The 20,859-nt window shown below is 41.7% G+C and overlaps 1 protein-coding gene across 4 annotated transcripts in view; it reads right to left on the reverse strand.

The window, feature by feature from the left end:
• Window positions 1-20,859, reverse strand: part of LOC120805828 (ral guanine nucleotide dissociation stimulator-like) — a 59,713-nt gene that overhangs the window by 12,391 nt on the left and 26,463 nt on the right. For 3 of the 4 annotated variants that reach the window (XM_040156437.1, XM_040156436.1, XM_040156435.1), the window contains exons 2-8: window positions 5,499-5,803; window positions 4,437-4,511; window positions 3,094-3,287; window positions 2,513-2,637; window positions 1,567-1,782; window positions 1,258-1,361; window positions 961-1,045 (exon numbers count right to left, since the gene is read on the reverse strand). In XM_040156437.1, the coding sequence (XP_040012371.1) occupies window positions 961-1,045; window positions 1,258-1,361; window positions 1,567-1,782; window positions 2,513-2,637; window positions 3,094-3,287; window positions 4,437-4,511; window positions 5,499-5,803 (1,104 nt within the window). Of the gene's footprint in view, window positions 1-960; window positions 1,046-1,257; window positions 1,362-1,566; window positions 1,783-2,512; window positions 2,638-3,093; window positions 3,288-4,436; window positions 4,512-5,498; window positions 5,804-20,122; window positions 20,312-20,859 lie in introns of those variants that run through there. The other variant, XM_040156434.1, reaches the window with a different exon arrangement.

Here is a 20,859-nt window from a genome sequence, read left to right on the forward strand (position 1 = left end):
CACTTTCACACAGCAGTATATGGAACATGTGGATCTGGCGTCTCATTTCCTGTTCAGTCACATTTCTCTGTGCGTCCTTGTACCCGGCGCATCGGTCCGAGCCGCAAAACACTCGGAAGCTGTCAACAGCTCTCTGCATTACACTCCATGAATCACCTTAATGATTACAGCCGCCTGTCAACTGCACAGAGCTCACCCAGGACACCATGACTGATATGTGGATACTGGGATCCAAAAGAACATGGTACGAGGTGTTCTGGCCCGCAGGATGTTGCTCTGGATGTTCCTCTGCAGCTGTTGTGAGACAGACGTGAGGAAGTCCACTGATTGGACAGGTCACAGAGTCTGCTGCCATCTGGTCAGCTGCCATATGTCGACGTTATGTAACTTATACAGATGTAATAGAGTCCGATCATAAGCAAACAATTCTATCTCTATAGGTACGAAGATGCTTGTCTTCGGGGGAAACTCTCCTTGTCTCTTTTGCTGTTATTCCTCTCTCCTATCATCTAATCATCATTCACGGGACACAGAGACAGTTCGTTGTGTCTGCCAGACTGAGCCGTCAACTTTCTTACTGTGGGTAAATTTATACTTTCACATCTGCACGGCTGTGAGGGCCCTCATGGAGCCCAAATTTCGTCCACACCGCCACAAGTGTGGGCCAGCAGACGTGTGAACACGTCCGTCCAACCGTCAGGATCAGCCCATTGTGTTGCACGAGTTTCAAATCACTCTGAATAAGAGCATCAGCCAGATACTTCAAAACAACCCTATCATTTGACACGTAGTTACAAATATGAACACCGAAGATTTTTTACATTTTAAAGAATGTGGGTAAAACATGCTTTTGACTAATAGTTATAATTTAACCGTTCTGTTCTTTTGACCAAAGTAAAAGTAACCTATGTGCTGCTTCTTGAACATTTCTGTGTGTGCTGTTGAGAGGCTGTGACTGACCTTCACCAGCAGCTCTCGGCTGAGGGAGTAGTTGTTGTCGTCAGAGAAGATCTCGGAGAGTTCGCGGAAGGTGCGGAAGCTCTCCCTGTGGACCGACGCGGAGAACGGTGCATGAAGAATAAAAATAACAAAATCTCCTTTAAACTCCAACCAAAGCCAACTGTTCCTCTGCCGTCAATGTTACTCAGTACGAGCCAGACAACATGTACGGAGCCTGCTGCGGCTAATTACAGTGCAATAGTGCTCCTGGGTCTTCAAAGCAACGCGATTTTTACAGAGGAGAGAGGGTAAACCTACCGTGACACTTCCTCCCAGGTCCTCTTCAGGCGGTGGATGGCGTTGCACTGAAGGGCGGATAGGATGGCACGCAACGAGGAGAAGTTCTTCAGGATCCGACACTCCTGAACACAACAGGCACGATGATCCAGTCAAAAAAAACACAGAAAAGATAAGACAAACTATGTTACGTTTTTATTTCGTGACCCTGTTTACTTTTGTTCTTCACAAACTACTGGATGTGACGGTAGATCTCATAAAAACCCAAAACATCTCATTAAATAATTTTCAAGTGCAAATAAACGAATCATAAGGATGGTGCTTGCTCACCCGAGCCACGTCTATCCACCTCTCCAGCAGCCTGGCTCTCTGGTTGGGCTTCAGCGTCGGGTTGCTCAGGCAGGTGGTGATGACACAGTTGGTGACGGAGTTGAACTGGGCCACAGTGGCCCTGATGGTGGGAGCCAGGTGCTCTTTCCCCTTCTTATCCCGCTGAGACCAAATCCCCCCCAGGCAGTGGTACGGCACCACCTTCTTAAACAGATCCTGGGTGGAAAGAGAGGGAATCAGAGATGTGAAATATGAATACAACAGTATGAATTCGTCTTCGAACGGAGTTTTCAAAACAGTCCCAGCTGAAACTGCATCGAGAAAAAGCAACTTTGACAAAAGAGAAAAAAAAAATCTTCACCTTGATGGATTAGCAGCCTCAGATCTCTGCAAACAGATTTTCAATGGGTACAGAAATCCCCTAAAATTGATTGCTGCCCGAAAGGTCGGAAATCAATCTAAATATTCATTGTAAACTTTGGCAAATGATCAGCAGTGATGTACGAGCAATTTAAGGTCAATGGGCTAAAACAGAAAAAAGCACTGGCCTTCTGACAGGAAAACTGTTGTTTTAAAAACCTGATATCATCAGTTTATTGTTCCTGTAAAACCTGTAAAGCTGAAAAGTCGATCAACAGAAAGATAATAAGAAAATATTTTGATAATTAACGAATAATTTCTGACTGTTGGTCAGATAAACAAAGACATTTTCACCTTGAGCTTTAGGAAAGTTTATGACATTTTAAAGACTAAACAATTCAATCAAAAATAGAATTAGCAGATTATGTCTCGTAACAAAACTAATCATTGGTTGCAGAACCCAAGAACCCGTCCTACCATTTATTGATTTGAATGTCTGGGAATCTCTAGAGATGAGCGACTGCAGAGGTAAACAGAGGCAGACAGAGACTAAATCTGTTGATAAGGGAAAGGAAAACACCCTCACCGCGTCCATGAGCGTGAACTGCTCTGCGACCATGATGGGGTCAAATGACAGGAAACTAAAAGCAGGAAGCTCGTCCTCAAAGCCACTCTCTTCCTGCGTGGCAAAAGGGCAGCCGATGTGCTCCCCTGAAGAGATGAAAAACATTGCTTTTTTAAACAACACTGCCTCAACATTGGCTCAACCTAAACACGGTTCCTGCACTTCTGCTGTTTAAAACATCTCCTCCTCTCCTTGACCTCGGTGTTTGTTTTTCTCCCCACAGGATTTGAAAATTTCGCTCTATCTCATGAGTGCTGATAGGGACTGTCAACGAGTTCTTATCACTTGTACAACCAAACTGTTCTTTACACGCATTACAACATGTGAACTGACACTGCGTCGACAAAGCTGTGGGAAATGTCTAGTTGTTCATGAGGACAAACTGTTTGCACTTAATTATAATCAAATTCTCATCAGGAAAAACAAATCTAGCATTCTTCTCGTAGGTACATCTTCCAATGGACCACGAGTTTAGTTTCTACCGGGACAGCCCCATTCTGGAGTCCCTGCCCTGTTGTCCCTCTCCTGTCCTGCCTTCATACCCTCAGGATCAGGCTCACACTGCTGTCGGCGGTGGAAGTGGGCCAGCAGGTTGCGGGCGCGGCGCTCCAGGTCCGAGCCGGGGAAGTGGAGGTGAAGGTAGGACAGGAGCTGGTGCAGGCAGTCGTAGTTCGGAGGGCTCCAGAAGTCCTCGGAGTACTGGTCCAGCCACGCGCCCAGGATGGACGAAACAGTGCTGCAACACGCAGACACAAAGAAAATAAAAGATGCAATGAAATAAATGGTAAAATAAATATAAATCATACATCTGAGGCCACATTTTAAGCACAATAAATTCTCCAAGTGAGGAAAGCTTAAGTTATTATGAATCTTATTAAACTTAGTATTGCTGCTGTTAGAATCCTTACAAAGACAGGGTTTCTACAGGGTTCAGTTGAGTTCAAGTCAAGACTTTTCAGCCCTTTTTCATACCACATAGGATTAAATCTATTACCGGTTTCACAGCTCCACCGACTTAACTATGAAAACCAGAAAGGACAATATGGACTAGAATTACTTTAGTTCAAAGGTGTGTAGTGTCTGATGATAGCCCGCAATCATATACAACAACTTTTACATCTACAGCAGACAAGAGGAAATATTTAAGGTTTTTGTAAATTAAATCCAAGAACAAGAAACTGAATTCGTAGCTTTTTAAGACTTTTTAAGACCAAGAAAACTGACCGCATCAGAGCAGTTCTCAGGTATCTTCGAACAGACTGCTGCTCGTGTCTAAATCTATCAATGACTCAGGACCAAAATACATCTCTGACTGACTTTTACCGTCTGAACCCTCCTCACCTCTCAGGCCATCGGGTAGAGAGCTGCTAACTGTTCCCACAGTGCATTTAGTTACTGTGCACCACAGAGCTGGAACAAACCTCCAGAGGATATCAGACCGTCTTTAAGACTAGGTTCAAAACTTTGATGTCCTGCATTGTCTTTGACTGAACCTCAAATACTCATCCTGGACCATCATGCCCTCCTATCCTGTATTTATGTCTCTGTTCTTAACTTATTCATGCTAAAAGGCTGCTAACAGGGATGACATGATAGCTGCCCTCCGTATTCATGGGTTTCGCTGAGACATTTTAACAAACTATTTAAGAGAGTAAAGTACATTTTCAGAGGAGCCCCTTGTCCTGGACCAATGCTAAGAATGCTAATGACCAGTTATAGTAAAACTGAAACTAGAGAGAGAAATAAAAGCTTGTGTGTTTAATAGTGTTTTTTTTGTGTGATTGATTCCATTTTTATCAGTTCATGAACTGTGTTTTATCAGACTGCTGCAGAAACAGCCCCCCAGCTGTTGGCAGCTTGACGCTGACGGTTGCAGCAGACTTACTTTCGCAGCTCCGTGCAGTCGTCCTGGGAGACTCTGTGAGCTGTTGCTGCAGGCACATTTTGGAGCTTGGCATACCTAAAAAAAACGAAACACAAGTTCAGTCTTGTTCAACCAAGTTAATGAGAAAGCAACCTTTAAATTCTGATAAAAATGTTCAAAAATCATTAGCTTCATTTTAACATGACAAAATTATTAAAAGTATGAAAGGGAAAAGCAGCAAATCCTCATTTTTGAGAAGCTGGAACCATGAAATGTTTGATAGTTATTAATTTTCTGTCAACTAGTCGACTAATCGTTTCAGCTCTACTTCCACATAGTCGGTTAGTTTAATCTATAACGAAGCATCATATTTTGTAAACTCTTCATATGTTTTGTTTGTAAAATCTGGATTTGTTAAGTAACTAAAGCTGTCAAGTGAATGTAGTGGAGTAAAAAGTACAATATTTCTTTATGAAATGTAGTGGAGTAAAAGTATTTAATGTCATAAAAGGATAATAATCAAGCAAAGTACAAGCAGAGCTGAAACGATTAGTCGACTAATCGATTAGTTGATTGACAGAAAAGTAATCTGTACTATTTTGATAATCGATTGATCATTTTTCAAGCAAAAATTGTGAACAAAAGCCAAATATTTGGAGATTTCTGCTTCTCAGAGGAGAACATTTGCTGCTTTTCTTTATCGTACATGTATCACTGTAAACTGAATATCTTGGGGGGGTTTGGAGCCTCGATTGTCAAATTAATAAAAACAATGAAAGGATAATGCAAAGAATCGTTAGTTGCAGCCCTAAGTACAAGTACCTCAAATGTGCGCTTGAGTACTGTACTTGAGTAAATGGACTTAGTTACATTCCACCACTGCCTAAGAGTGATTTTTCTGTGTTGGACTGTTTCATTTGAGGTAATATTAGAGGGAAATTGGGAAAAATAAACATCATTTTGTGTAACAGAAGCAATTGATCTATTTCTCCTTCCTGTATTCGTCTCGTGACCCCTGAGACTTATCCCTCGGGTTGAGAACAACTGATGTTCAGCCAGGTGAGTCATCGGCCAGCACTGTACCTGTTCAGCAGGAGATCAAGCACCTGCTTGGTGGTGGCGAAGGAGCGGTAGGTGCAGAGGAAGATGGTGACGTAGGTGGAGTCTTTGCCCCTGAACGCCGACACCATGTACTCCACCAGCCTCTCCAGCGTGCCGGCCTTGATGGTCCGCACCTTGCAGGTCTCGTAGAGGCTCAGGGCCGAGTCCGTCTCCACGCCCAGCCATCGCTGGCCCTTACTGGCCGACTGGTGGAGCTGCACCTTCCTCAGCGTGATGGTGAAGATGGCGTCCTCCTCGGCCTCCTCGCCGATCTCCTGCGTCGAGCTCTACGAGACAGAGGGGACGGAAAATAAGACATGTTACCGCAACTAACGACCTCAGACTAAGTACTACCACAACGTTAAACGATGAGAACAATGCGGTGGAGTTCTCCTGTTGGAACAATCTCCTTAAATATCTGTCGTGGAGCAGATTAGAGGGAGCCGAAGCCTGAGAAAGGATGCCATTGTTACTGTGCCCAACTTCAAGTTAAAAATGTCTGACATCTCATTTTCAGACAAAACCCTGTAATTATGACCATCTGTGTGGCCATGCTCTCTTCTTTTTGCTCTGTCTCTCTGAGTCATACTCTGTGAATCATGTGTGTGGCCATGCAGGAAAAAACAATAGCTTGTTACTAAACAGAGCTTACTGGATAAACTTGCACTACAATACAAGCTGCAGCCTGTATACACCCCAACTGGGAATTAACACAAGCCGCTTGTTGCATGAATGAGAGCGCTGCAAGCTGTTGCACGTCACCATTATGGCATTTTGTTGTTGTTCTCTCCTGAACATTAAAAACAGAGATGCAACAAACCGCGAAGGACCACACTGATGTTGACAGAGCTGGTCTCATTCATCATCACGGCTGTCAGCAACGGCCGTAGTCGTGATGCAAATTCAGAGTCATCAAGCATGTATCGTGCATTAGCACTACTGAATGTTGCACCAATGAAACAAATCAATGGATTAGGAAACTGAACTCTGGTTCAAAGGCAGCTTTTTAGCAAAATAAGCCGAGTCATTTCTGACAGTTTAAGAGTAACACCAGACCTTTCCCGATCATTTCCCTGTAAAGACGCAGCTCCACTGAAGCCATCTGCAATACAAAGTGTGACTTCAACCGCGGCAACTTCTGTGTGTGTATGCCCTCAGTATAACCAATGGTTGTTACCAGAGTTTTCAAGTGTGAAATAGCATTTCTAGGTCAGCGCTAGGGCTGGGCAGTGAAACAATATTATTGTTCAGTGCCTCTCACGATGAAAACCTTTGTTTGTATAACACAGCACTTTGTAGTAAGTTTACAAAAGAACAGACAAAAAAGGTCAAAATAACAGAAACTGATGGGACAATACGTGGAAAAGGTTTGAGCCATATAGATGAAAAACAACAATCAAAGGAGTTCAAAGAAACAGAGCAACAGAAGGATCACTCTATACAGAAATCCTAGTTTTTAAAGAAATGATTGGTGGAGATTTAGAGGAAGCTGGAAGTCAAATTTCAACAGGAGCCTGGTGTGAAGTCTAGATCGGGGAACGGCTGACACAGTTTTGCTGCAGGATCTGAGGTGGAGGTGCAGGGACATCTGGCCACAAAAGCCCATCTTAAATCAACTGGAAATCAATGCGAGGAAGCTAACGCTAGGGTCACATGATCTGTGGTTAAGAATCTTTCAACGATCATTTCTGGAAAAGATGAAACGATGGCCCTGGACCACACATACAGTATGTAAAGACGCCTGAGTGTTGACATTCACGTTCAGAATTAGACAAGTCGCGGCTGCATACCACATACTTTGCATGTTTGTGATGAAAAACAAAAGACAATAACCAATGTTTTACACACAGACAGAACAGAGGACTGCAACTAACAATTATTTCCACTGAGACGGCATCAAAGTCATCGATACTGTGATTGATTGATTTTAAAGGCTCAGTCCGTACCATACTATATTTTTGGTACCAGTATTAATATGAAAGCAGAAATGAAGATACCAGAAATTCTTGAAAATGAATCTGTCTTCTTTTCATCATTTGGACTGGGGAAAAAAAACTTAATCATTGAAAAATATTCCAACTAGCAAGTTCTTGTATTTCTTATTTCTTTCCAAAACAGAGAGCTCCCGGTCTCTGTTCATATTCTATTTTATTTTATATTAACAGCTATAAGCCTAATAGTTAACACTCTAAAGCTACCTACTATCACTTAAGAAATTACTGAGTCTGATTCCAGTTTTATGCAAACATTTCGTACAACTCAGAAGTGCAGCCTTTAAGTCGTAAATAACTCATTGTGTGACACAGAGAACCGTTTATCACACAACAGCACGTACTTCGAATCAGCAGTTTGGGTCACTGTTGAAAAATAAACCGTGACAGCCTGAGAGCTGAGGCTGCTGGACATATGTAATGGAAATAGCAGAGCTGCAGTGGCGTGAATCATTAAGCGGAGGCCTCGGCGGAGGAATGGCATGTAATCTGGCGTTCCACGGTCATCTGTCACGGCCCGTTGTTGTGTATCCTGGGAGCATTAGTCATCAGAGTCCGTTTCTAAGGCTCAGTGTGACTTGCTGCTCCACTTGCCGCTTTTTCTCTCTCTTTCTCTCTCTTTTTTTTTTTTTTTAAATCAGGATCAATTGGGTAAAATTAAGTCTGTTACCATGGAAACAAGCTCTAATGAGGCTGTGAATGTGGAAATCCAGTCTAATGAGTGGTACAGTATTCTCAAGCACTACCACTGTTCTTATGTTTAGGTTTGATGTCATATGAAACCTGGGACGGGTGAGACAAAACAAAGACGCCAAAAGGCTCACGATCAATCATATTCCAGAAAAGCAGGGAAACAAATGAATCGAACAAAACCAATAACACCAAATTACAAAAAGCACAAAATACCTGGACAAGTGAGATTTAAGGCCTGCTCGCACCAAGCTGATTGGATAAGTTCAACCACATAACTTCACACTAAATGTGTGTCCGTCCACTTATTTTTATATTTGTGCACATGTTCAATTTGCACAATCAAAAAATGCTTACTAGCTGGCAGTCTTCTTCTCCCCAGCCTTAGTTGGCACATTTCTGCATTTCTGACATTTGATACAACTAATGGATTAATTGAAAAAAATAATGGGTAGATTAGACGATGATTAACGTAACCATCAGCTGCAGCACTCTGCTTTCGGCTGTGACAATTCAGACTCAGGTTTCAGCACATAACACGACTGAGAAATTTTGAAGCATCAGTCCTCCAACAAGAAAGAAATATCAAAACGCAGTGAAAATAAAGGCAAGGCCAAGATGGTGGTGAGTCACGTGACTTCCGTTTCACTACGATCATATCAATAAAGACTCAAGCTCACACGGAACCTGAACATCAGTAACCCCAGCAGCAATCCTCACAGAGTGAGTTATAGGGGGAGGGAGTGCATGACAGATAAACGGGGAGAGAGGAGACAAACCCCTGGACTGTTGTAAATCGAGTACAGTATAAAGACTGAGGCACAGCTGCAGCTGAGGGCCTTGACAGCGGTAGAGGTGCTTATCAGCCAAACCACAGAGGCCACGCTGCTATCACTTCAAGCCCTGAAAAAATACAGCGCTCAAGGGCAGCGCCTCGCTCCATCTGCAGAGTCACTTCTCACCATAATGCCCCTATTCATCCCTGTTCAATTGAGGACCAGCGTTGCCATGATAACTCAACTCCTCTTACTACTTGAACAAAACACTGCGTGATCAATAATCAAAACAGAGGCATTCAGTGTCCCCTCAAAAGGGCTGAAACTGAACAAATAAAAGATGGTTAGCTGAGGTTTTTTTTAATCCTAGAACATCAAAATATCCAAAATCATTAAGTCGACACAAGCAGAAACAAGTAAAGACCAAACGTTTGCTTGTTAACCATCAGTAGAAAGTCAGGAAACAGCTGAGTGTTTTCTAACCAGGAATCTCACATCGGCCAACAGAACGCTTCAAAAAACAACCAAAAAAACAACCAAAACAAAAACAGCTTTAGCTTTAGACAGCGTTGGCAGGTTGGTCTTGAATCGGAGGAAAGCAATTTACACTTGCAGTTGGTGATGAGGTGCTCTTCTCAGTCTCTCTAAATCTTTGTCTGGACCACCACTTGATTTGCAGAAATTCCTTAAGTGAAACCTCTCTGGGCACTGTGTGTTCAAACAACTGAAGTGATAAAAAGAGAGGAACTGAACTGAACTGTGTTCAGACTTCTACAGCCCAACACTCCACGTCATCTTGGACCCATCTTGGTCAAAATAAACTTTCTGACAAACAAATAAAATTAATGGGAAATTCGGAGGGGAATGGAACTGAAGCAATCCCAAAGGTCTTCCTTTTATAAATTTAGGTTTGTCTTACATTCCTTCATCCTGACTCAGTGCTTAGTCAACCAGATCGGCACCCTCCTGGTTACAAATAGACAGGAACTGGCTTCATCACAGACTACACTGTAATTCAGCAGCCCACAATATATCCCAGACACTGATGAACCAACACCTGGCACCTGGTGTCTGCTATGAAAAAAGGTGAGGGGTAAGGTTCCTCATTCCGTACTGGGGGGCGTGTGGATTAGCAACATCAAACAAAAGCCTGGAAGTTTTTGCCAAAGCTAGTGGCACAAATCAACAGTCAGACTTTTTTTGTCTGACAGCAGAGGAGTGACTTTAGAATCTATAAACTTAATGGATGGAAGACTTTAATAAGATGATTTGATTGCACCCAAATGTCTACCATACAATGCAGAACTCCTATTTGAATTTACCAAATTAAACTCTGAAATGAATGTTCTGTTAAGTGTTTCTTGGCTGGTCGTAAAGTTTTTGAATAAAATCAGAAAATGGGAAAACTCCAGCAGGGTCCATAAAAATGTCTGGCATCCAGAATCAGCCTCCTCCACACTTGTTCCAACACTTATCAGATCCACGTTCACCTACACCATCCTGACCGAGAAATGACCATGAATGTACATGTGGGCTGGAGGAATGTGAGACGAATAAAACTGTCAGTAATGAGTGATGAGGCAGCAAAAAGTAAATTCGTTTCCTGAAAGAGGAAAAAGGGAATTTCAAGTCACATGAGCCTGAGTGGATAATGGTTTGTTCCGCTGCTGGATGAATGGATTTACTGTTTTTTTAAACAGTAATTTAAATGACTATGTAAACCATACATCTGACACGATGCTGTTTTCTCCTTTATCGCAGTTACAGTAGATGCGAACTGTCTAAAATTGCATATACCTTTCTTTGCACTTCTTTGCTCTGTAAATAGTTTAAAGACATAACTTAACTTAATTCTACATTTAAAAAGGCATGTAATTATCCCTGACCTTCACTGGTATTAAACAACAAACTGACAAACTAACTGATTCATCTCCCTTAAACTAACCCAGGTAGAAACTCATCAGTACTGGTTTTAATAATCATGATCATTAAAATCCTCTGTAGATCAATCAATAATGAAAATAACTGTTAATTATAGCCCTAATTAAAACCTATAATATTTAAGTGCTGAAGATGTTTGACCTCTTTGTCTTGAACAATGACAGAAACGATTAATCTACTATCAAAATAGTTCAATTTTCTGTCCGTTAACTAATAGATTAATTGAGAAATTGATCAGCAGAGTCAAGTTTCTTCACATAATTATTCTAAATAGACGATGATGACAGTTGACATGTTCTATACATATTTATTTTTCAGTATCTAAGTTCTAAAGGATATTCACAGTTTGTTACAACTTTGCTTTTATTTTCAGGGTTTTATTGGTCATTTCTATCAGTTAAGTAGTTAATACACACACACACACACACGCACACACACACACACACGCACGCACGCACACATTTTGTGTTTCTTGCTCCATTTACTGATGTTACCGTATACGGAAATCTCATGAATTCATTTGGTTACGACAGTGTTATTTTTACAGATAGGCATGATGCTTAAAACTACAAATATAACCCCCAAGTTGTAATATAGGGGATTTACCCTTTAGGAAATTCATTGTTGGGAGGAGTGAGACTAAGAAGCCTCACCCTCAGTCTTAATAACAGGCTGAACTGTTGGCTGACGTGCTCATCAGTTCAGAAACACAATCATGATTCCTCATCTGGAAATCAAAAATGTTTATCTCTCATTACAAACCTCCCATCTTTATATCTGATGGTTTACAGTCTTTATAAACACAGCGACCTGGCAAAGGAACGGACTAAAACAAACACACATGGGGACAAAAGTAAAGCCTGACTAGCAGCCAAATCCCCTCCAGGCCAAACAGCGCTCTGGGAGCATGGTCGGAGGTGCCTGCCAAATTGTGGCGCTCATCAACAGAAAACCCACCTGCTTCGAAAGCGATGGTCCTAAATGAACCCTTAGAAAGCCCCTCAGAGCCCAGTTCCAAATGTAGATCAGCAGGGAAACTCCCAGTGGAAAGAGAAAACCTGCGCCCAAAACAGTCAACAGCTAAACAAAGCCAACAATAGCGCGCATCCATTACAACCCTGTAGCACAAGCCAGCGACTTCCCCTCACTAACAATGAGCGCTGAAAGCCAGAGAGATCATTTGGATGTGGGGCAAGAGGCAAAGGAGGAGAGGAGGGTGTAACTGAAGGTTAGGCTGATTTTCCTGGGGTGGCATTAACTGCAGGAATTTCTGCACTAGCCAGTTTTCACGTTATAGAAGGCTGGAAAGATACGTAGGTAAATTCTCAATCCAAGCTTTTTAAATGAAGAGGAGGCAGCGATGGGATAGAGATGTTCCGCTTATAGTTTTGTAAGCGTTAAATGATAAGGAATGAAACACATTTCATTGTGATCTTGCTGCAAATGCCTGGTTTTGATTCGACTCAACCACCTTTTTCTTTTCCTTCTCTTTCAAAACACAGTTACATAAAAACACAGACTCCTGTCTACTACCACAATAACAGTACTTTCCCTGCATCTGGGGTAATCTAAAACGTTCTGGATCATTTCTCTTTCCCCAATTACTACCATGACAAAAGGGTCTATTTTTGCCTTCGTTCGTGCCTCTTCCAGTAAAAACTTGACATGAACGTGAACAGTTTTTCTGTGAACTTCAGTTGGCAGACTAGCCGTGGGCCAAAGAACAACTGATTAGTTTTTGGAGATGACCACAATCTACATTGCCTGCCATCAGATGATCGTATTTTTATTTAGCTATAACTTCAGATATATTTCAGATCTTCCGGGCGTGTACAGTATCAAGAAATTATTGTCAATTCAAAGTGACAGGAGTGATTTGGTGCAACAGAAAGTTGGAGGAGGTTGCCTTCCAGTTATTTGTACTTTTTGCTTCCTCATCTTGCCCACACAGTTTGCTCATGTTTTCTCTCTTTTTTCACTTTCAGTCACTGGCATATGCATAAATACTAAAACTAAACTTGATTTTAACCCGTGGCGAAGTGCACTCCTTTCCATGTGTTCCCTAAAACTTGGTGACAGAGCTGTTGTGACAGGTATTAGTAATACACGCCAGCAGCCGAACTGACTTTGTCAACCATTATCAATCACTAACATGCCTGTGCAAAGTTTCGTTAGGCGAATAAACCTCTAATTTTTCGTTTCAGACTGGTGGGGATTCTGGCTGTGACCGAATCCAGATTCTTCTATTTTCACCTTTTCTTGCCTGAACTGTTGTACAGTATGTTGCTTTTGGGTTTTCTATTACATTGTTTTTGCAGAACTGGTAGTATGTGCAGTTTCTGCATTTCATCATATTTGTGCTGAAACAATCAATTTATTCAAAGATTTTAGTAATAAACCTGACAACAACAACAACAAAAAAAAGAATCTCAACACAAGATCCCAATTACCCTCCGTTTCCGAAGCTTTCAACGTAGTCTCGTGTCCCTCCTCAGCAGATGGAGTGGCTCAGTAAACTGAACTAGTCTAGTCACTGAGGAGAACCATAAGATGTGGTAGCTCTGGAAACGGCAAGTGAATTGGACCATATGTGAGATGTTTTTTGTCAAACTGCTGTTTCCAAAGTCAAGAAAGAACCTTCAAGCTAAGGCAAATAATAATTTAAGTCATTTATCAAGAAAAATGCCAAACGTGGTTGTTGCAGCTTCTACAATATTGTCTGTTTTGAGTATTAGGTCGCTTTGTTTCATTTCATACCAGTGTGAATAAAACACATTAGGGGGTTTCTGACTGTTAGCCAGACAAAATAATCAATTCTGAAAAATCCCTTTGGGCTCTGGAAGTAGTATTTTTAATATAAGAAGAATTTAGATAGGGCTTTTTTGTCCATCATGTTAGAAAGGCAAACACAGGCTGAGTTCTTGAACTTTGTCATGTACATTCTCTATCCCTTGTTTGTGTGATCAAAGGTTTAGGTGTATCTGTTCTTGTGTCCTCTGCAGGCTACAAATTTGTCAATGTTGCTCCAAGCAGTTTTTGGTTTGGTTATCTTGTCATTTTTATTCTACAGTTTAATTATCTATCCCACAGGCATTAAAATGATGTTAAATACTGTAAACGTCTGTACAGAGTAAGAATCTGTTTTAATTACCAAACCGTTTCCATTAAAATATGAGACTTCAAAGTTGCAAACTACCTTGAGTCTATCCAAAAATCGGCTGCTGGGCTTACTCTCCATAGCCATCAAAGTGAAGTTGCCAAGACAAAAACCAAAACCTGAATTCAAAAGGAATCTGGCACCCAGCGCTATAGCAGGAAAAGTAAAGCGTGCAGAAGAACTGTTAAGAAATAGTTAAAGCACGTAACTCCCCCTAAAATAAAATAATGTAATTGTTATATTTCCGTACGGATTAAACTAACGAGATATATCACGAGATGTTTCCCCCTGCGTCCAATCCTGATGCTACGACAGGCTAATCCCCTCTCAGCTCCAGCTCCATAGTTTACTCACAAACATATGACTGATATCGATCGTCTCATCTACTTTTCAGAGAACAAGCAAATAAGCATATATCCAAAAATGCTGAAATATTATGGACAGATTCAGATTTGAGGATCATACAGGCTGCATGTCTCGGAATCTGATTTTATCCCACATTTTGATTCAGTCCAGATAAGAAACTTAAAAAGACAACTACACGCAGCTTGTTGATGTTCAGGCTTAGGTTTCAGATTAAAAACCGTCAGATTTGCATCACATGGAGGGAAAACAAGTCTGATTTGAGACACTTGCAGCTGCACCTTTGATTTGGGGCTTCAGTTAACATGTTTTTACAGTTGCCTTACGTAAAACCGGTCCTGGTAATTAGACTACACTAGACAGACAGTGAGTGCAGAATCAGACGATTTAAGTGAACTTGGAGAATTTAGTATTTTTCCAGGCGTCGGGCCTTCACATTCCAGCCGCTGTCTGTTTCTGTCGTTCTGTCTGTTGCTGAGATCCAGCACTCGGCTGCTCGACTCTCTTCAAAATGAACCGCGGAAACAAAAGCTCCTCTGTGCCGAGTCGCACGGTCCGGCTCGCGTTTCTCACTGTGAAGCTCAGCCAAACTTCCGCCTACAATACTTCAATCAATGCTAATCCTGAATAAGAGCACATCACAGTTCACATCCACTCACTCGGGCTCCATTCAAACTGTAGCTCAGAGAGTCCCAATATGACCCCCATCCCCCACATGTGTCAGATCTCATGTTTTCTAATCAGTGTCAACAGCAGAAAGTTCACTGAAGTCATATTTTTCCACTGTAGATCTGGGTCACATGGATAAAATTAGATATACATTTACAACCTGCACACATCATAACAACAAGAAACCTTTAAACCAGTGTTGTGTACATTCCTGTTTTTGTAATGAGATGCTCTGTTTGTTTTTGATTGCATATGAGATTATATCTTCCATGTGGGATAACTTGAGTTGTACTGTGTTATTATGTCATTCATCTGGGGGTGCTTGTAAGCTTGGCTGAGTCACCGTTAGCACCGAGGACAACCAGACCACGACAGAAACAAAGCTGGTGTTACAGTAGGTCAGCGTCTCCGATTTCCCTGTCAGTTCATTCTTGTACAGTGTGTAAGATTACCTCCTTAAATACAGCTGAAGACTTCCAAGCAGAATCAGATATTCAATACCAAGCAAAAGGTTTAGGCACTCAAAATAAAGGGAGGATGTTTTCAAAATAACACCAGGAGTAGTTGTTATTTATCAGTTGACTTCATTAGAAAGGGAAGCTCCTTGCCCTCCTGTAGAGTGAATCTGGGACCAATCAAACGGCTCCATGTGTTGTGTGATGGATAAGAATCTAAATATCCAAAGTGCCCCAAACGTTTGCACAGTACTGTATATCACTGTTAAGCGTGAAGGTTAACAGCACCACAGAGACAATAAAAGCCCTGTTGTCCGACAGTCTTGAACTGTTTTGGGAGTCCAGGAGCTGCAGGCCTTCTCTGATGTCCTCTGCTCCCAATGCAAATAGATTTCTAACTGAATGGGCTGTTTTCTGTTTAAACTACTTATTGTCTAAGGCCTGGGGAGACAGTGTCAAGGAACAGCAGTCTACTCTTCGTTCAGGGGTATTTTATCTGGGTCTGGCCCCTAATCCTGCTGGTTTGTTACTGGACTGTTGCATTTGGAGAGCTCTCAGAGCTCTGCCTCCACTCTTAATAATGACTATTTTTAGCTTGAATGCGGTGTTTTGTATACTGTTTGGCTCCAGCTTTTTAAATCTTTTTTTTTTTTTTTTTTTTTACATCTGTGCTGTTTACTTGGCACCAATGAAAATACGATTACAGTATGACTACACGGTTACATACACTAACAAAAGATACAGTATAAAAAGGAGGCTTAAACACAACACACATGATGTTCAAATAGCTGAGTAACGCACACTGCCTGTTCTTGCCCATCACACCCAACTGCAATCAAACTTTTGCAGGTTAAGACTGATGGACGTCGTCGACCCTGTGATATCTGAAACATACCAACCTTAAAAATAAAAAAAAATAAACCCTAAAATTTAAAATCAGCCCACAATAGCATGATTATGTAGGGCTGGGTATTAAGCATGAATGCTTTTTCGTATTTGTAAAATATGTCCTTAACACCAAGTACTGAAAACTGGAACCCTACATCTGGCACCAAATGCTTGCTCAAATTTGTAATCTTGAAAATTTGGTCTTGGTCTTGATCCGACATCCACTGATATTTCAACAGGCATTTTTCACAGTTTCATTAGCCACATGATTAAATATTTAATTGAAAAAAAAAAAGAAATCAGCAGATGTATTGATAATAAAACATTATTGTTAGTTGCCCCAATAACTGTTGGATGTTTCTGCAGCTACTGGTAAATTCAGTCTAGCCACAACTTTTATAAATCAACAGAAGAGGAATGGCGCTATCAGCATGAGCTGCAAGCCTTTCACGGACACTTTAACTTCGTCTGTAACCAAGAAAATTCAAAAATCAGCAATCAGTGTGAATGCATCCTTTTTCAACTGCCAAAGTCAGGTGTTAGCAGCATTTAGCTGATCCAACACTCACGTGCAAGACATTCTGTCATGTAAAACAATGAAAGTGTAAAAGAAAACTCAGCACCGCATTAGGCAATACAGCATCATTTTTCTGTCAGAAGTCAGACGCGGCAGCAGGTTGACCAGGTGGCAAACCTCCATTTCAAAGCCATTTGATCCTCTGAGCTATATGATACAGTACATACAGACCGATGTTGGTGCGGTTAACATGGAGCCCGAGAGATCAACAAATGACTGAATCCAAACAGACCCAACTCTCAGCATCACCACAGCAGCCCCGGTGAACCTACATGCTGTAACAGAACCTCGCAGCAAGGAACGTTCACCCCGGCCTCTGGGCTGAGGGGAAGAAAGGCACTGATTGTGGAGGAAACCTCTCAGCCTCTACAGGAGGGGGATTAAGCATTAGGTAATTGTGTTAGAGGGGAGGATTAGATCAGACCGAAGAGACGCAGCAGAGCAGGTTAGCTCTGGACGGGAGACTGGCGCTACCTCTCTGGGCTCAGGACACTCTATGGCAAAAATAAGGGTTTTAATAACGGGCCTGTGATATCACACCAGCTCTGATTGATGACAAACAGGCCGGAAAGTCGAAAAAAGAAAATATCATAGCATCCCAGCGGTCAAACAGAGGAGAACAGATTGCCTCCATGTGGTATCAGTTATGATGTTGTCCTCATCCAATCCTGGGCCTTACATAAGACCGATAAATATGATTAGTCATCCTCCCTCCTTATCTGATTGAATGCACTTGATGTAAGGAGTGCCGTGCTGGAGAATGTTCCACTTAATACATAAATGACATTTTTACAAATGACAGTCAAACTGTATCTTTGGGTCATGGGTTTAAAACAACAGTGATGCAGAGGGAAATACACAAGGAGGGTTATGGATATGAAAATGAGCTGAATTTGGTAATGGAGATAGGTAAGTAAGGTAAGATAAGTAAACAGTCCGGGGTGCACAATCATACACTTATCTGCCAGATAAGCATTTGGTATATATTTTTTTTATCTCTAAAACGCAGTGTCATCATAGACAGTTAGACACTATTTCTTCTCACTGATGCTGTAAATCTGCAAAACTTGATGGATTACGTCATTTGAAATGGATTTTTTGCACTATACAGACATACAATATAATGTACAAGCACTTAGAGCAGAACCCTCGAAGGGCTGAAACAGAAAATTGTAACTATTTTAATAATCGATTAATCATTTAAGCACGTTTAAATTTTAGTAAAAATGCCAAGTTCCAGTTTCTCGAATATGAACATTTGCTGATTTTTTCAATCTTCTATGATATTTAACTCAATAGCTTTGGGTTTTGAACAAGGACCATCAATAATACTCTACAGATCAATCAATAATTAAAACTAGAATGGTACTCCGTAAAGCGCATAACTCCGCCAGGGCCAATGTCAAACAACATACACCGGACTTCAGAGAACAAAATTCAAATTCATAGTAGATGATCTGGATCTGCCCCAAAATTCAGTGGGTTCTTTCCTGGTCTGCGCCCCGTCCCGCCACCAAGTTCATTGCAAATCGGTTCAGTACTTTTTGCGTAATCCCGCTGACAAACAAACCAACAAACAGACACAGGTGAAAACACCACCTGCTTGGTGGAGGTAATAATCATCAGTTGCAGTCCTACATGATATACCTTACTGCAGCCGGAAGCTATTTCCTGTCATTAATGCTGGGAATTTACATAGCTCGTTGATTAGTGTTGGCTGAAATGGATTTTTTTGCATTGCACAGACATATAATGCACAGGTACTTACACAGATGGAATAACCAATCAACATGAAATTAATTTGCAACTAGTGTGATAATCGCTTCAATGTTCAAGTGATTTTTTTTTAAGCTAAAAAGCCACAAAAGTCTCTGGTTTACTTCATCAGCTACGATATTAAACTAAAAATCTTTGGGCTATAGACGGTTGGTTGGACAAAGCAAGCAATCTGTACATCTCAACCTGGGGTTTTGAACATTTCTATGCATTTTTTATACTAATTCTTGAGGCATTTTATGATTTCGGGACACTTTTTGGACAGAACAATAAGTCGATTACATCTTCCTGCAGTTAAACACTTCTCCCTGTGATAAATGCTGAGAATTTACACAACTTAAGGGATTTACCATATACTGGCAGTACTCAATATTTTGAACTGCACTGATATGTAAAGCACAGGCAGTATATTCAGAACACAAATGGAGAAGCGATTTGTGACATGACAAACATACTGACTATTCTCAAATTGAAATATTTTTTAATATTTCACCACATTTGTTTACTCAGTGGCACCTGCGCTGGAGGGTTTCGGTTCAGTCTATTGAGTACTGAACTGTATGGGAGTGGGTGGGTGGGAGTGGGACGGCCAACCACAGGGGTGAAACGTGTGAAACAAGCAAGTCATCCTGTAACAGTATTTTTGTGCCAACATCTGGGGAGCGTCACCACAGTCAAGTTTCACTCGCACTGGCTCTATATGACTGTACGTGTTATATTTGCACTATTTTACAAGCTTGCGATGTCACGTCTCTGTGACACCGTATTGCACAGGAAATTTCCCCAAACTTTCCAGCCACTCAGCAAATCTTACAGTGATAAGCTGTTTAAACAGCATCTACACGATTATAATGAGGCTTTACATGCATTCAAAATATAGGATTAGTGGAGGTCTTCATGTTGGATTAGATTATGTCAGAGGTATAAGACAAGAGTATAATCATCTTCTACATATGACGTGGTTTAATGTATATTTTGGATACCTAGAGCTGTTTTTGCAGTACGTTGTTTAAATATGTTATGAACTGTTTAGTCTTTGGGAGATGATCCAGAATCTCATCTAGCACTCTGTGGATATTTTTAGTTTTTATACACCAATTACTTCTGGAAGCATTAAACTCCTTTCATTCGAAAGTTTGGCTCTTTAATAAATCATTTCTTATTAAGTCATGATCCCGTCGGAATCCCCGCCCTGGACCCTCACAGCCAGTTTGGGTCCCTGATCCACCTCTGAATAACAACACAAATAAACCGCATCAGCTAACGGACCTCAGTCGCCTCTCATCCCCGCCTCCTCCGCTGCCCCCTCCCGCTGCCCCTCACCTCCAGCAGCGGCAGGTCCGGGTCCAGGTGCGTGAAGCTGTGCAGGACAACTGGGCTGCGGTCCTCGACCACCTCCAGCCTCACCCCGTCCCAAATGTTCCGCACCTTCCACGACGAGTCAAACATCTCGACCAGCTGTCCCGGCTTGACGCCGTGCGCCTCGGTTTGCATGCCCGGGAAATAGACCATGGATGCCCGCGGAGGGCGAGTGTTCAGTCACAGCAACGGTGGCGACATTTTGACTGTTTTGATCGGCGTTTCGAGGCGGAGAGTCACTGCTGCTGTCTGAGGCTGCCGCGGATCATCGCCGCCGTCTGTTGCGTTCAGGAGAGTCATGACTCAGACTGGGGCTTTTCTAAACCCCGCCCCCAGCCCCGAGGTGCCTTCAGGGCTGTCGGAGAGATCGCGCTCCGAGGATGTGACGGATGCGAGCGAGTGGCTCGCAAAGATTCGGAAAATGGTGAATGATGCCGTCGCAAGTGCCCAGAGGCCGAAGCGAAACCTTCAGTGTTGGTTTTGTTTGTCAAACCAATAGTCCCAACCTAGATAGATAGATACATACATATATATACATATATAATATGAATATCGTTGTTTAGTATGTTTATTCATATATTCTTCTGTTATATTTATATTTCTTCATAGTTATTGTTTATAGTTATAGTCATACTTTATGCTTTTTCTACTTATTTGTTGCTTACAGTGCTTTGACATTAATTTCACCTCCGGAGATTAAT

This window comes from Xiphias gladius, chromosome 19 (assembly GCF_016859285.1).
Source record: "Xiphias gladius isolate SHS-SW01 ecotype Sanya breed wild chromosome 19, ASM1685928v1, whole genome shotgun sequence".
NCBI lineage: Eukaryota > Metazoa > Chordata > Actinopteri > Istiophoriformes > Xiphiidae > Xiphias > Xiphias gladius.